The sequence below is a fragment of the Patella vulgata genome, chromosome 1 (assembly GCF_932274485.2).
Source record: "Patella vulgata chromosome 1, xgPatVulg1.2, whole genome shotgun sequence".
NCBI lineage: Eukaryota > Metazoa > Mollusca > Gastropoda > Patellidae > Patella > Patella vulgata.
Window position 1 is genome coordinate 92,122,750 of NC_065879.2, and position 16,965 is coordinate 92,139,714.

Below are 16,965 nucleotides of genomic sequence, written 5' to 3' on the forward strand. Positions count from 1 at the left end.
CTTTAAAGTTATATTACCACAGATCCTTTAAAGTTATATTACCATAGCTACTTTAAAGCTACATATTACCTAATCTACTTTAAAGTTATATTACCTAATCTACTTTAAAGTTATATTACCATAGCTACTTTAAAGCTACATATTACCTAATCTACTTTAAAGTTATATTACCTAATCTACTTTAAAGTTATATGACCATAGCTACTTTAAAGCTATATTACCTTTGATCACTTAACACATGTAGGTCAATCACTTCAACCATATTACCTTAGATCTTTTAAAGCTATATATTATAGCCACTTTAAAGCTATATTACCTTAGATCCTTTAAAGCTATATTACCATAATCACTTTAAAGCTACATGTACATGTATATTAACATAGCCACTTTAAAGGTCAATTACTATGGCTCATGTAAAGCTACATTACATGTCCCTCAGATCCTTTAAAACACTATTACTGTACCTTTTTGGGGGTTTCCCCTCCATGTTGCTCTTATATAAAACATTTTTTTGTTGCTGGTTTAAATATTTTATTTAATCAAGAGTTCAATACATTAAGATATAAACAAACATTGGATACAAATTAACATATTGTATATGGTTCAAGAACACAAACTCTTACAATACCTTGTATATACACATAAATAAATAAAAATAGAGAGAGAAATGGGGTTTAACGTCCACTCGACACAAACTAGGTCATTTCGAGACTAACAGACAGTTCAATTTTATTTCAATAATTCGCTTATGCGTAGGGTTCTTTAGCAGTGAGAGCAAACCGGAGGACTTGGAGAAAACTCACAAGGTTGGACAGACGATCCTACTCTTTGTCACTTACAACCGGGGAATGGAAACCCTGACAGTTTATTCAATGACAGACCGTGAGATACAGCATGCACATGCTAACCATACGACCATCCAACCCCCAATAAATAAAAAATATGTCCAGGTAAAAAATTTTCCACTACATGTATATATATACATGTATAGAATAAAAGTAAAGATTTCAACTCTCAGTATTAAATATCCCAAAACAATAGTATGAATTGAACCACTACATGTATATGGTTATTAATCTGATTAAAACACACATCTACATGTATATTTCGTTTCGTTTCCTTTTTTATACTTTCGATGGCCTACACTACATGAAGATCTGGCCAGCTGTAGTGGGAGTTCACGTTCTATGACGTCAGGTACCAAGCAAGTGACATTTGACCCGATTACGTCAGTCATTTGATTACCCAATTAGCGACCGCCATATATTTTTTTATCTACTTTTGCTTTGTTTTGATTTCTATTGCCGTTAATGTCTACCCACAGTTCCGCGCAAAAAAGGTCAAACGCTCGATTCGACAGATCATTTGATTGGCTGACCCCTCATTTCAAGCAGAACACGAGTTAAATAACAACGCTTCCAGATCCAAGCGTAGTAAAGACAAGTAAAATCGAAATTTTGAACTATAAAAACGAAATTGGATCTGTGTTTTAACCAGATTGGTCTAATATTTTCCGCCACAGGGGCATCATCAGGACATAATACAGTTTTAGACAGTGATTAAACAATGATGATATAAATGTAGTTATTCAATTCATAGAGAGAGAGAGAAATGGGGTTTAACGTCCACTCGACACAAACTAGGTCATTTCGGGACTAACATATGGTTTAATTTTATTTACATAATTTGTTGCGCATAGGGACTTTAGCAGTGGGAGGAAACCGGAGGACCAGGAGAAAACCCACGAGGTTGGACAGACGACCCTACTCCTTGCCACGTACATTCGGGGAATCGAAACCCCACCAGTTGACTCAATGACATTCAGCCACCCACCCCCACCCCTGCTTCTTAAAGTAGCTAAGTCTCTACATGTAACTCAATATCATCAAAAATCTTCGACACTGAAAACACGAATTATTTGTCAATTCAAATCAACATTGGTCTTGTGATCTTACAGGGAAAAGATGGGCTTCTGATATCCAATATTCAAGACAAAATAAACATTTTACCATTGGTACACGAATCGTGCACCATAATGCGTTTCAGTGCCATTTGGAACAAGAAACTCAAAGAACGTGGCTAGACATATTCCACAAGTCATGTCAAATAGTGACGCTATATTCTTATCTGGAGAGCATGCGCAATAAATACCATCGGTGTAGACTTGAATAACCAGACGCTGAGACTTTGGCGCATTTCGCCGAACATAACTGATTAGAAATTACAGTAAAAACAGAAACGATTGAATGTAAATCAGTTTATATACATTCATATTACAGTATTATATGCGTTGCGACCCATTTGTGTCCATTTCTAGGTCCCAAATATTAGAGGGGGGGTTGGATGGCTGAATGGTTAGCGTGCGTGCGCTGTATCATAAAGTCTGTCATTGAGTCAACTGGCGTGGTTTCGAATCCCCGGTTGTACGTGACAAGGAGTAGGGTCGCCTGTCCAACCTTGTGGGTTTTCTCCGGGTCCTCCGGTTTCCTCCCACTGCTAAAGACCCCTACGCGCAAGCGAATTATGTAAATAAAATTTTAAAAAAACATATGTTAGTCCCGAAATGACCTAGTTTGTGTCGAGTGGACGTTAAACCCCATTTCTCTCTCTGTCTCTCTCCCAAATATTAGCGATTTAACTCCTTTAAGAGGTCCACTTTGACGAAACGATTTATACCACAAACATCACATGTAAAAAATTTTTTATCTAGTGTGAAGTTTCATATGCCTTTGTAAATGACTATTATTTGAAAAAAATTTGCTACAAACAAGACAACAATAACTTTTTTCACTCGTATTCGTACATGTATGAATTTTCATGTGTTGTCCTAGATTACTAGTTTCACTGAAGGATTCACCACAAACATCACATGTATATGGCTTCACTCCAGCATGAACTATATTGTGTCTCTTTAGGTCACTATTCCGCTTAAACGATGCACTACAAACATCACATGTAAATGTCTTTTCATTCGCATGAGTTTTCAGATGTTGTCGTAAATTTCCGTTATCGCCAAATAATTTTCCACAAAGACCGCATTTGTATGGTTTTTCTCCGGAATGACATCTTTTGTGTCTCTGAAGGTCGCTGTTCCGATTAAAAGGCTTACTACAAACATCACAGGCGTACCTTTTTTCACCTGTATGAGTTCGCATGTGTTGTGCTAAATTACCTGTTTCTCGGAACGATCTACCACAAATATCACAACTATATGGTTTTTCTTTAGTATGCGTCCTCATATGTCGGTATAAATCGCTGTTAGTTTTAAATGATTTACCACAAATACCACAGGAATACGGCTTTTCACCTGTGTGGGTTCTGATATGAACTTTAAGGTAATACTTGGACGTAAATAATTTGCTACAGACATTACATTGTACACGCTGCCCTGAACTTAACAGATCATTTATTTCTGTTTCGTTATACTGGTTGAAACTTGTCTCGTGCTTCAAAACTGACTCCTCTTCTTCAACATGGATTTCACAGTGTTTTTCTAAATCAGATTCTAATCTGAATAGTTTGTCGCACAGTTCACACTCGTAAACAGTTTCAATATTTTCAACATGACAACTTTTCTTTTCTTTAACATGAAAACGTCCATCGACATCATCACTCTTTTCTTCATTAAAATGAACATGACAATATTCATCTACATCATCAGTTTGCTCTTTTTTAACGTGACAAATTTCATCTACATCATCAGTTTGCTCTTTTTTAATGTGACAAATTTCATCTACATCATCAGTTTTCTCTTCCTTTATGTGCATTTTATGGTGTTGTTTTAAATCATCATATTGTTGAAAAACCTCATCACATACAACACACCGATGACATGTTTTAACATCATTAGTTTCCTGTAATATATAAAAGTTATAACATCATTAACTTCTTGAAATATATACCAGCGGCTGCTAGACAGGATACGCCCACATTTTGCAAGAGATGGATAGAGAACAAGCTAAAAGCAAACAGAATTTTTTTTGTACAATTAGGGGCAATAATCCAGACAGTTATGGTCTGAAATGCGCAAATATCAAAAGGGTCTGAGATCTTTGGCATATAAGGATATAGTTTAAGTTTCATCAAAATCGGATAAAAATTGTGACCTCTAGAGAGTCCACAACCTTCGAATTGCATACTTTTACAAAATTGGGCAGTTTCATTTCGATTTTCCCGAAATTCGAATTCAACCTTCATTATGGTGGAATGGTGATATATTTTAACGGTTTTATCCAAACTCGATCAAAATTACAGTGTAACGGTGACATATTCAAACATTTTTTTAAATCGGATAATAATTGTGACCTCTTGAGGGATCACAAGTTAAAAACGTGATTTTTCGTACAATCAGGGGCCATAATTCTGGAAGTTATGATCCGATAAGCGCGAATATCAACAGGAACCAATATCTTTGGGTTATAAACATGTATTTCAAGTTTCATCAAAATTGGAGGGTCTAGAGCACAAGTGATCTAACTACCAACCATTTTAGTTGGTTGTTAGATCACTTGTGCTCTAGACCCTCCAATTGTGACCTCTAGAGGGTCCACAACTTTGATATACCAGATGTTATATTTGCGTACAAGGGGCGGCTACATGTATTTTGTCCAGCAGTTTTAATCCGATTTTCACAAAATTTGAACTCAGACAAAATTACGGTGTAACGGTGATATATTTGAATGGTTTTGTAATCGGATAATAATTGTGACCTCTAGAGGGACCTGAAGCTAAAAATGTGATTTTTCGTACAATCAGGGGCCATAATTCATAACGTTACGTTCTGATATGCGCGAATATCGACAGGAACCAAGATCTTTGAGTCTATAAACTTACATTTCAAGTTTCATCAAAATCAGAAGAAAATTGTGACCTCTAGAGGTTCAACAACCTTGATATACCATATTTTTATGCTATTTGAGTACAACGGGCGACCGTTTTGTCTGTCAGTTTTGGGTCGATTTTCACGAAATTCGAACTCAACCATCCTTAGGGTGTAACGGTGATATATTGAAAAGTTTTTTTAAATCGGATAAAAATTATGACCTCTATAGAGTCCACAAGCTAAAAACGTGATTTTTCGTACAATCAGGGGCCATAAACACAAGCGCAGGTTATAGCTCCTGCTAAAAATTCAGACAATTTCGACAGTTTTATCAAGAAAGTCGAGCTTGAAAAGTTAAATAAAAATATTATTGTTATGGTATCGAGACATTTGGGTTAAAGATTATTAGCTCGGTTGTCATGACGGTTGCATTCACGATAGATTATTATTTATTAGTGATAGTATTACATTAGTAATAAACGATTGATCGTTTTTAAATTAAATGCTTTCCGTGTTACGGCGTTCGTTTTGTAAGAGTTTTTGATTGTGAAATTTGAATAAATATAACGTTATGAATTTCTGTTGTGGTCATATAGAAAGCGTCTGGATAATCACGATACATGTATATATACATTCCTTTCCCGCCTTTGGCATTGAGCCAGAGATTTACTCAAACATCCAAGGTAATGTTTTCTGTTGTAAGCATAAGACCGGTAAATCGAGTACTTGACAACCAATGGCATGTTCAATGAGCGTATTCGTCTGCTAGAAATTGGATACAATCAATAGAAATATTGACTAGAAAATGTCTCAACACCGAAATTGTGTACAACTACACACATTTAATAATTGGGATGTCAACTCTGTAATTGGTTCTAATACCAAGAGGGGCTGACAAGGACAGCTGTCTAGTCGTTCGGATGGAACAAAAAACCGAGGTCCCGTATACACATTGGCGTGCACGTAAAAGATCCCTTGGCAGTTGGAATTCGATATAAGAGTAGGCGATAGTGCCGCTGCCCGGGCAAATTTCCCTCATAGCACACTGTATGGCGTATGCCCGTTTTCATTAGCCCAGGTTAGGAGCAGAACAGTAGGACGTTAAACTCCATTTCATTTCATTTTCATTTCTAATACCAAAACGGATTCACAAGGTCGCCAATTTGTAATTAATATTTGGTGCAAAATTTGTGCCCTGCCGGCACCACAAAAAAGTTTCACGTTCTCAGCACTTACGAGGCAAAACATTAACAGAGTTTGAGAAGTATGTTGTGGGGACAACTTTTATCAGTAAACATACTGTATTTAGACATTTAAATTCAAAAACACACAAAGCTGCTATATATTTTGAGAAACTTCTAGGGACGGGAATCGATGAAGCTGTAGACATCGCCGACCATGCTTCTAAATCTAGTTCTACGAGTTCTACTAATAATACGACGACTACAGCTCAAGGAACTCAACCGGTGATCGACAGTAAATTAAAACAATTGTCACACGACGCATATACAAAACTTATAACCACTGCATATAAAGTAGCTACATACGGTTTGCCTCTAAAATCATTCAAATCTTTTATTGAAATTCAGAAAAAACATGGGGTACAACTACAATAGACGGTGTTCAGGATTCTAACAAAGCCAGGGAATTTATCAACGAAATAGCCATGTTAATGAGAAAGAAACTTTGTGATGTTAAAATGAAACCAAATTTTTTACTGTTCTTTTGGATGGTTCCGAATAAGTACTATTAAATAAATTAGATTTTTAACTGGTTTTTTTTTTACACCATTTGGATAGATGGTAAAAAAAAGCTCTTGCGAGCAAATTTGCGGGTGCGTTTTTATGTGCTCCCGGAAATTTAAGTGCAAGAGCTTTTTGTGACTCCTGCATGATTTACAGAAATGATGCCCTGCAATATGCGCGAATATCGAAAGGCACTGAGATCTTTGGGTTATAAACTTACATTTCAAGTTTCAACAAAATCAGATAAAAATTGTGACCTCTATAAGGAGCACAAGCTAAAAATGTGATTTTTGTACAATCAGGGGCCTTAATCCATGAAGTTACGGTCCGATACATGCCAATATCGAAAGGAACTGAGATCTTAAGGAGATAAACCTATATTTCAAGTTTCGTTGAAATCGGATAAAAATTGTGACCTGTAGAGTGTCCGGACGGACAAACAGGGGCGACGGCATAATGTGTCCACATGAAAATGTGGGCGTTTAAAAATTGTTTAATGTCCACTCGACACATATTAGATTATTTCGGGACTAACATATGGTTTTAATTTTATTTCAATAATTCGCTTGCGCATAGAGGACTTTAACAGTGGAGGAAACCGGAGGACCCGGAGAAAACCCATGAGGTTGGAAAGGCGACCCTACTCCTTGTCACGTACAACCAGGGAATCGAAACCACGCCAGTTGACTCAATGACAGACCGTATGACACAGCACGTATACATATAGGGGTCTTTAGCAGTGGGGGAAACCGGAGAAAACTCACGAGGTTGGACAGGCCACATGTGTTGTCACGTACAAACGGTAGGTAAAGCGTATGCAAGAAAGAAGTTTGACACATTTCGTGATAACATATTTCAAAAATGGGAATTACATGTACATGTATATAAATAACGGGGAAAAAAGTGTATCAGGACTATTAAAAGAGTGATTTATTGTTGTGTTGTGTTGGCGAATGATACATGTAGTCTGTCATTTGACGCAAAGAAAATTATACTCATATCAAACACTATGAAACCTAGGCAGGTATGATGATAAAAGCACTACTTAGTACACTAATTATACCGTACTGACTATGAATACTTTCTGTGTCCCTAACATTACACAATGTTGTGTGGATGACTTAACCAAGAAGTGCATGGCTACGGCCTACGTCGTAGAGTAAACCAAGGCTGAAATTGCATGGCTACGGAATTTCCCGTATCGTTTTTAACAGTTTGAATTTACCACACTAAAGGTGGTTCCACAGGAAATCCCCTTTTGACGCCATTGTCTAAATCCAGCATGGCCGTCCTGTCAATGTTTTGAGTAAAATTTCTGTAACTTTTCACCGATTTAAGACATGATTTGTACAGGATCCCATTCATAGTTGCCAAGGAATACTGTGTGAGTTGGATTACGCTACAGAGTGTGTTTTTTTGTCCAGTTTTTTGCTTCACGTAGAAATCGTAGATATTTGTGCTGCGGTTCAGTGTGTTTGATCATAATCTATGGTTTGATGAGTGTACAAAATGTAGTAGTGACTCGGATGATGATGTCGTCTGTCTAACCTCGTGGGTTTTCTTCGGTTTTTCCGGTTTCCTCCAATTGCTGTTGTAAAAGTTATTGGATATTTTCAAAAAAAAAATTCTGTATTGTGTTCCAAAGAGATGCCTCTGAAAGCAGCATACTTCATTTCTAACATTCTGCATCAATAAATATTTTTTATTGCACTCAGAAGTGGGAACTTATTTTTTTTTTTTCCTGATTTCAAGTTGTCAATTCTACCCCCACCTACATTCATGTAAAAAATATTTCCCTTATTTTCTTTACAGATTCAGAAAGCCATTTTTATACTCTTTCTAAATATATATACTTTGTAGGGTTTGTCATTGTCAGAAAATACTTTTTTCCTCAATTTTGTATTTAGCACCAATTTCCGTCGCAATGCCAGAAATTAGGCTTATGCACAAAAGGGGGTTGGGAAAAAAAAATGGTTATGCACTTATGGGTTAACCAATGTAATTCTATATGACATCCTGAAATCAAACTCTGTCGTGTGGACGAGTCAACGGCTTGTGGACGACTCAACCAATGCGTTTTGATATTAGTGGACGACATAACCAGACTTTTTGTTTGAACGAATTAACTGGCATTCTTATAGGGGTTTCAGGTCAAAGTTTCAAATGACAGAAAAAAATGTTTTAAAAACATTTTTTGAAAATGTACATAAAATGCTACCCCCAAAATTGTATTTCATCAAAATATTCTAATTAGATTCAAAGTTATGGAATTTTAAAATTGGAGATAGACGATAATAATGTAATCAAAATGTTCTATACCAGTCAATGTGTGGCATGGCACCAAAATAATTGCTTTTCAGTCCAATCTGAGAGTGACGTAATAAGCGGTATTTTCCCTTCAGAATCGCTAGTACCAATTTTAAAACTGAAATCTGCACGTTATAGTACGCTAAGATTTATGAAAATTGTAATAATTTGAATGATGTCAAATATTTATAATGTGGATATACCGCGAAAAAAGTAGGCAAATTTGCTGATTCACCAATGAAGTGAGTCGTAGCAATTCCCGTTGATGGAAAATCCCCAGCCGGATGACGTCAGAGTGGTATTTTCCTGTGGTAATTTCACTTACATTTCGACAATTATTATTATCGAGCCTGAATCTTTGCAGATATTGAGATTGATATTAAGCTATTACAATACAACAGCTAGTAATACGATGTAACAAAACTAAATAGAACAAGCAGTGCAAAATCAGTATTAGCGGTCTCAAGAATCGCCGATCAATTAAATAAAACAAATGTACAAAACAACTATCGGACTCACATAAAATGAAAAAAAATAAAAATCAGCTGTTACAAATATATCACACAAATGTTCAACAGTCTATTAATTATTCATCCGAGTCGAAAAGTCGTCAAGTAAAGTCTGAACCGTCGTTAAACTGAGTCCGAAAGGTTGTCTGTGTTGAGTCCGAAATGACGCGGGACCAAAATGACGGCTACCGGCTGTATCAGTGTATGTCCATAACCCGGTGAAAGAACCCATAAATTTTCGTAGGGTGAAACAGTTGGCCTAGTAAGTTGACCCGGCTACTTTTTGACTTCTAACCCTAACCCTATTTTCCAGAGTAGCCGGATCAACGTACTGCGTTAAACGGTTTTGAGATAATGGTTTGGAGATGACGGTAGATTATGCTAATACTTACCATTACTTAGTGTGTACACTTCTTCCACAGTTAGCGAATGGTCAATCGTCCGACATACAGTTTTACATGTAATACCTAAGAAATGACTAATGTCACGTGATGTGAAACCCCTACTCATAAACGACACACCATTATTCTATTAGAAAATATATTATATTTGTTTGTAAATACTGCTAGAGCAAGCCAAGTAATGGCCAATCGTTCGGTAAATTGTCTTTGTTGCAGTTTAACGTCAATTTCCACAGAAACGTTATTTCTCAACTGGAAAACGAGGAGGAAAAAAATCTTTTGTTCGTTTAGAAGTACATTTCCGGTACACTACAGATCCGGAAGTGAGCCTCTAACTGAAGCAAGAATGTAGTTGTATGTTGAATAGAGTACTGGATCTATCCAGCCTAGGCAATTCATGAATGGTGGTTGTCGGCTTCAAAGACGAAAGTATAAAACTATTTATACAGATGAATATTTAAAAGAAAATACAATTCCACACTTTATACACTAGTCTACACACACACTGCACTACATACCCCCAAAAGCAAATAATGTAAACATGTCTAAAGAAGACAAGACTTGGTCTCTTATCAAAATTGAAATATGATATACACTAATCCCTTCAAGTGCCTGTGGTTCTTAATTCCACAACTGAGCACCAGTAAAGAGAGGAGAGAAATGAGGCTTAAACTCCACTCGACACAAACTAGGTCATTTCAGTACTAACATGTGGTTCAACTCTATTTCAACAATTCGCTTGCAAGTAGGGGTATTTATCAGTGGGAGGAAACCGGAGGACCTGGAGAAAACCCACGAGGTTTGACAGACGACCCTACTCCTTGTCACGTACAACCGGGGAATCGAAACTACGCCAGTTGACTCAATGAAAGACCTTATGATACAGCACGTGCTAACCATTCGGCCATACAATCCCCCAGCAACAGTAAATCTATTACTATTTTTTATATTTTTTTTTAAATTTTATCAATGGATAGATTTAGAAAGATGGATGTTAATTTTATCGTTGGCTAAATATGAAATGTATAATGATTTTTTGTTTGTTGATTGAATAAAACACTTTAATATATGGTGTTACAGAAATACAACTGATTTTAGTCGAAACTAAATCTGGGGATATCGATTATAATTTCTGAGTTATTCGGGCTGGCTAGATCCACGTCCTGAATCAATATTTTGCTATCTCCAAATTGTTCCGGAAATGAACGCGAGAATTTGACAGAAAGAGGTCAGCGCGAGCTGCCTTCTGAATATAAAACTGAAACATTTGAACTTTCTCTAAAGTTGTAAACATTAACACTTGCTGGTGACAGCATCAGAATGGTGAGTGGTGATTTTAAACAATATAAGATAGAGTTTAACATTCTATATGTCTCCGCCATCTGGGCTAGTGAGAAGTGAAGACAAAGGAAATTTCGCCCAGATTAAAATTCCAGCTGTCAAGTCGGAAGTCCCACTCTGGTAGCTGCAATATTTGTAGCCGTGATAATTCTTATCGACGGCTACAATTGATACAATATTCGAGGCTTTGTGCAAACACAGGAGTCTGACCTTCTATCCGTATAATATATGCATACACCATGTCCAACCAGACAATATATAATAAAAAAGAACAGGAATGCAATGCCTGTTGAAGCATCGATTTTACCTGCTCTCGCCTCGACTCGGTTTTATTCAACAATTCATAATGTTAGGCAATTTAACCTCTGCCAATTCACTCAGATATTTTTTTTCTTCAATCTAGTCATTTTGATTTGCATAAATATTCCCACAAAACAGTATCAGAGCCACTTATTTCCAATATTTACATTATTTTCGTCCATTTCCATTTTGTTATCGACACCATGCGTTGACGTCACACAAAAAGATCCGCAGCGAGTTATCCGCCTCTGATTGTGCTTGTTTATAATTATGGTTTTTATAAATTGATATTTAACCACTATATAAAGTTTAATATTATGTATTAAAAAATGCAAACGCACACATTAATCTATTTCAAATTTTATTTGTGGCTAATTTTTATATTTTATGATTTTTAAAATTCACTACAAATCATATTGTGTGAACGCTATAAAGGCTATAGTTTAAATGGATTTTTTTCGTATGTGACTTGAAGCAGATGGGTCATTGATCCCAATCGATATTCATAATCTGCAGCCTTTGTTTACCTGCCGAAAACCTTGTGTACTCAATAGAGGCTATTTTTAACAGATTTGGACCCGAGTTCACAATGCATTCTCAGACTTAAGTTAAGAATTTACTCAACTTTCAATCACTGTTCATGAGAAATATCTTTGATCCGGAAACATAAAACTTTGCACATAGTTTCTTATTGATGTATTTGGTACATTAAAACAATAAAAAAAAATATATATAAAGGGCTATATTTTAATTAAAATAAGGTGAACAATTTTGAGTAGATTCTTAACTTAAGTCTGAGAATGCTTTGTGAACTTGGGGGCAAGGTTGGAAGCAGTGAGGTCATAAAAGGATGAACCATAGAGACTAGATCTTTTCAAGGATCCTTGATCCGGATCAAATTTGCTCAATATCTCAGTTTTCCTTTTTGGTAAACTGTTGTATGATCGTATTCCACGCCGTGGATCGACTTTAGTAAAGATGATCGCGGCTAGGCCTAAAATTCAGTCGCTAATATCTCGGTTTGACTGGAATTTTTAGCATATTCCCTTTACATAATGTAGTTTTTAACAATTATATTGAGAACTGCCAGCTCTTTAATCACCCATAACATATCTTTAACTAGTGTATATCTAAACACCATTTCACTTTCTTTCTCTTTTACTATTTTTTACTATTTCTTTTTTACTATTATAGTGAGAGCTGCCAGCTTTTTATCTAATCTTCCATAATGCCTGCTGTATCATAAGACCTGTCATTAAGTCAACTGGCGTGGTTTCGAATCCCTGGTTGTACGTGACAAGGAGTAGGGTCGCCTGTCCAACCTCGTGGGTTTTCTCCGGGTCCTCCGGTTTCCTCCCACTGCTAAAGACCCCTACGCGCAAGCGAATTGTTGAAATAAAGTTGAACCATGTGTTGGTCCCAAAATGACCTAGTTTGTGTCGAGTGGATGTTAAACCCCATTTCTCTCTCTCTCTCCATAATGTCCCTCTAAAGAACGAGAGGATATAGTATGGGTTGATAAGCACAGACTGGGATTTAGGGCTAGTTGGATTATATGGGTTGATAAGCACAGACCAGGATTTAGGACTAGTGGGATTATATGGGTTGATAAGCTCAGACAGGGATTTAGTTCTAGAGGGATCATACAAACACAGAAAAGTTAGGCATTATATTTTAAATTCTATTCGTACAATGACTGGTAGCCAATGCCAACTGCTTTAATATTAAGATAATGTGCCCATGGGATGACATACATCTAACAATACGGGTAAGAAGGGTGTTACAGTACACTCTGTCACATCCGACATCGTACGGAATCGTTACAATATGTCGGATTATGCAGAGTGTCGAAATACGCAGTTTTCTCAAAACCGGAAATATTGTAACTTCGAAAACCGGAAGTATTATTATAATGTAGCTTCGAACATAGAACTTCGAATCACCAGAATGTTATTCCCTTTAAAAATGATAATCCTTTCTGTACATTCAAAATTTTATGACATTAATTTTTATTTCATTTAACATGCGTAGGCATTTTGAATAGGTCAAGTCTGTCGTTAATATTACAGAAAACTAATGATTTTATAAGTTTTATATATTACAGCAAACTAATGATGTTATAACTTTTATATATTACGGGAAACTAATAATGTTATAACTTTTATATATTACAGGAAACTAATAATGTTATATATTTTATATATTACAGCAAACTAATGATGTTATAACTTTTATATATTACAGCAAACTAATGATGTTATAACTTTTATATATTACAGGAAACTAATAATGTTATAACTTTTATATATTACAGGAAACTAATAATATTATAACTTTTATATATTGCAGGAAACTTTTCAGCAATGTACAATATGTGATGAGATTTTTCAACAATTAGACGATTTAGAAAACCACTACAAAGTCCATGCCAGGGAAAAGAAAAGCGATGATGTAGATGAATATTGTCATGTTAAAGAAGAGAAAACTGATGATGTAGATGAATATTGTCATGTTCATTTTAAAGAAGAGAAAACTGATGATGTAGATGAATATTGTCATGTTCAATTTATTAAAAAGGAGAAAATTGATGATGCATATGAATATTGTCATGTTAAAGAAGAGAAAACTGACGATATTGAAGCCATTTATCAGTGTAATTTATGTGATGAAGAATTTAAATCTGAAACTGATTTAGAAAAACATTGTGAAGTACATGTTAAGAAAGAGGAACCTGTTTTACAACATGGTAAAAATTGGGAGACAAGTTTTAGTGAGAATAATGAAAAAGAGGTTCACAACCCAGAAGAGTTTAAAAAGTGTGATGTTTGTAGCAGGACCTTTATTAACAAATATTACTTACAAAATCATATGAAAACCCATACTGTAAAGAGACTCTACAAATGTGATGTTTGTGGTAAATTATTTATTAACAAAGATTTTCTTCAAATTCACATGCGGCGCCATACTGACGAAAACCTTTTTAAATGTGATGTTTGTAGTAAATCATTTGATGACGATAGTGAACTGCAGCAACACTCCAAGATTCATTCTAGGGAAAACCCTTATAAATGTGATGTTTGTAGTAAATCATTCAATAGAAATATTTTTCTACAAAGACACACTAGAACTCACACAGGTGAAAAACCTTATAAATGTGATGTTTGTAGTAAATCATTCACTCAAAGAGGATCGCTACAGAGACATATCAGAATTCATACAGGTGAAAAACCCTTTACGTGTGATGTTTGTAGTAAATCATTTAGTGATGGTAGTGGTCTGCAGCAACACAGGAGAGTTCATACTGGTGAAAAACCCTTTAAGTGCGATGTTTGTAGTAAATCATTCACTCATAACAGTGGCCTGCAGCAACACAGGAGAACGCATACGAGAATAAAACCTTTTAAATGTGATGTTTGCAATGAATGGTTCTCTGACATTATTAATCTGCAACAACATACAAGAAGTCATAGTGTAGAAACAACTTTTAAATGTGATGTTTGTAGTATATCATTCATTGATAGTCATGCTCTGCAGCAACACTTAAAGACTCATAGTGCAGAACAATATTTTAAATGTGATGTTTGTAGTAAATCATTCATTGATAGTCATGCACTGCAGCAACACATAAAGACTCATACATTTAAATGTTATGTTTGTAGTAAATCGTTTAATAAGAACTGTCATCTAAGAATACACCTGAGAATTCATACTGGTGGAAAAACATATAAATGTGATGTTTGTAGTAAATCATTCACAGAGAGGGGTAACCTACGGCAACACATGAGAATTCATACAGGTGAAAAGCCATATAAATGTGGCATATGCAGTAGATTGTTCGCTCACAATGGAGGTATACTGGACCACATGAGAATTCATACAGGTGAAAAATCATGTAAATGTACTGTTTGTAATAAATCATTCACGCGGAGCAGTTACCTGAAATGCCACATGAGAATTCATACTGGGGGAAAGCCTTATAAATGTGATGTTTGTAGTAAATCTTTTAGACAGAATTTTATTCTACAATCACACAAGCGACTTCATACTGGATTGAAACCTTTTAAATGTGCTGTTTGTTGTAAATCGTTCATTCGGAATAATACTCTGCAGGTACATAAGAAAATTCACACGCGAGAAAAAACATGTAAATTGTGATGTTTGTTGTAAATCATTCACCAGGGCTTGTTATCTGTGGTGAATCAATCACCAGGGCTAATTATCTGTGGTTAATCATTCACCAGGACTTGTTACCTGTGGTAAATCATTCACCAGGGCTAGTTACCTGTGGTAAATCATTCACCAGGGCTTATTATCTGCAGCAAATCATTCACCAGGGCTTATTATCTGCAGTAAATCATTCACCAGAGCTTATTACCTGTAGTAAATCATTCTCCAGGGCTAGTTACCTTTGGTAAATCATTCATCAGGGCTAGTTATCTGTGGGTAATCATTCACCAGGGCTAGTTATCTGTGGTTAATCATTCACCAGGGCTAGTTACCTGTGGGTAATCATTCACCAGGGCTAGTTATCTGTGGTTAATCATTCACCAGGGCTAGTTATCTGTGGTTAATCATTCACCAGGGCTAGTTATCTGAAAAGATCCATGAGAATTCATACCAGAAAAACCATAATAAATGTGATGTTGTAATAAATCATTCACCATGAGTAGTGGGAAGAAAAACCATAATAAATATGATGTTTGTAGTAAATCATGATTAGTGTATGTATTTTGAATCTGACTGTCTATGGTAAAGTTAATATGGTACAATATTATATGATACATGCTGTAGTCATCCGTATAGTAGTACAATATTACATTAAACGTGATGTACATGTAGGCATCTATGTTGTAATTAAGGCAACTTAATGTAATCATCATTGAGTGTGATTGGTTTTTACTAGTTTCGCAAGATCTATTTGCCGGTTTAAACAAGGGAAGGGTGTTAGGAAAAGAGGGCACAATATTTTCATTAGGGCAATTATAATATGATGACATTGACATTTCCATGAACATTTGAGGTGTCACTTTTGAGGGCATTATTTCTCGATACCCTGGTTGGAAATATCATGAATTCGAGCTAAATCAACCATTTCCAGTTTCTTTAACTGCATCAACATTCCCTTACGAAGTTTAACAGCCCCCCCCCCTCCTCCACTCCGTTTCCTCATCTTAATTTTATCATTTCTGTAGCTAGATTAACTTTGGCGCATCCGTGTATGAGTTATACCAGTGGTATCGAACTCATTTCAATTCAGGGGTCACATGAACTAAACTTATAACTCAATACAATACTTTGAAATGGACCAAATTAGCCATTTTGTTTAAATTTTACACTGAATTCTTTTAGAAACAACCACAAAAACATTGTTAACATTCAAAAACCTAAGGCCAGGCCAAGTTCTAATAATTTCCACTGCTAGTATCTAAGAGTTATCGACACATCAGTTTGTTGAAATTTGTTCTAAGGGCCACATTTAAAACCTTGGTGGGCTGGAACTGGCCCGCGGGCCGCATGTTTGACCCTCCTGAATAAAAACC

General features: G+C 35.7%; 2 protein-coding genes across 2 annotated transcripts; one reads left to right on the forward strand and one right to left on the reverse strand.

Moving 5' to 3' along the window:
• Positions 1-2,327: 2,327 nt before the first annotated feature.
• On the reverse strand, positions 2,328-10,082 carry LOC126818337 (zinc finger protein 239). The gene is made up of 2 exons (XM_050545699.2): positions 9,776-10,082; positions 2,328-3,854 (listed from the first exon to the last, which is right to left on the reverse strand). The coding sequence occupies exons 1-2, from the start codon at positions 9,776-9,778 to the stop codon at positions 2,703-2,705; spliced, it is 1,155 nt and encodes a 384-aa protein (XP_050401656.1). The 5' UTR covers positions 9,779-10,082; the 3' UTR covers positions 2,328-2,702.
• A 918-nt stretch (positions 10,083-11,000) lies between these two features.
• LOC126831208 (zinc finger protein 664-like) lies at positions 11,001-16,626 on the forward strand. Its single transcript, XM_050561915.1, has 3 exons — positions 11,001-11,107; positions 13,775-15,004; positions 16,618-16,626. The coding sequence occupies exons 1-3, from the start codon at positions 11,105-11,107 to the stop codon at positions 16,624-16,626; spliced, it is 1,242 nt and encodes a 413-aa protein (XP_050417872.1). The 5' UTR covers positions 11,001-11,104.
• The last annotated feature ends 339 nt before the right edge of the window (positions 16,627-16,965 follow it).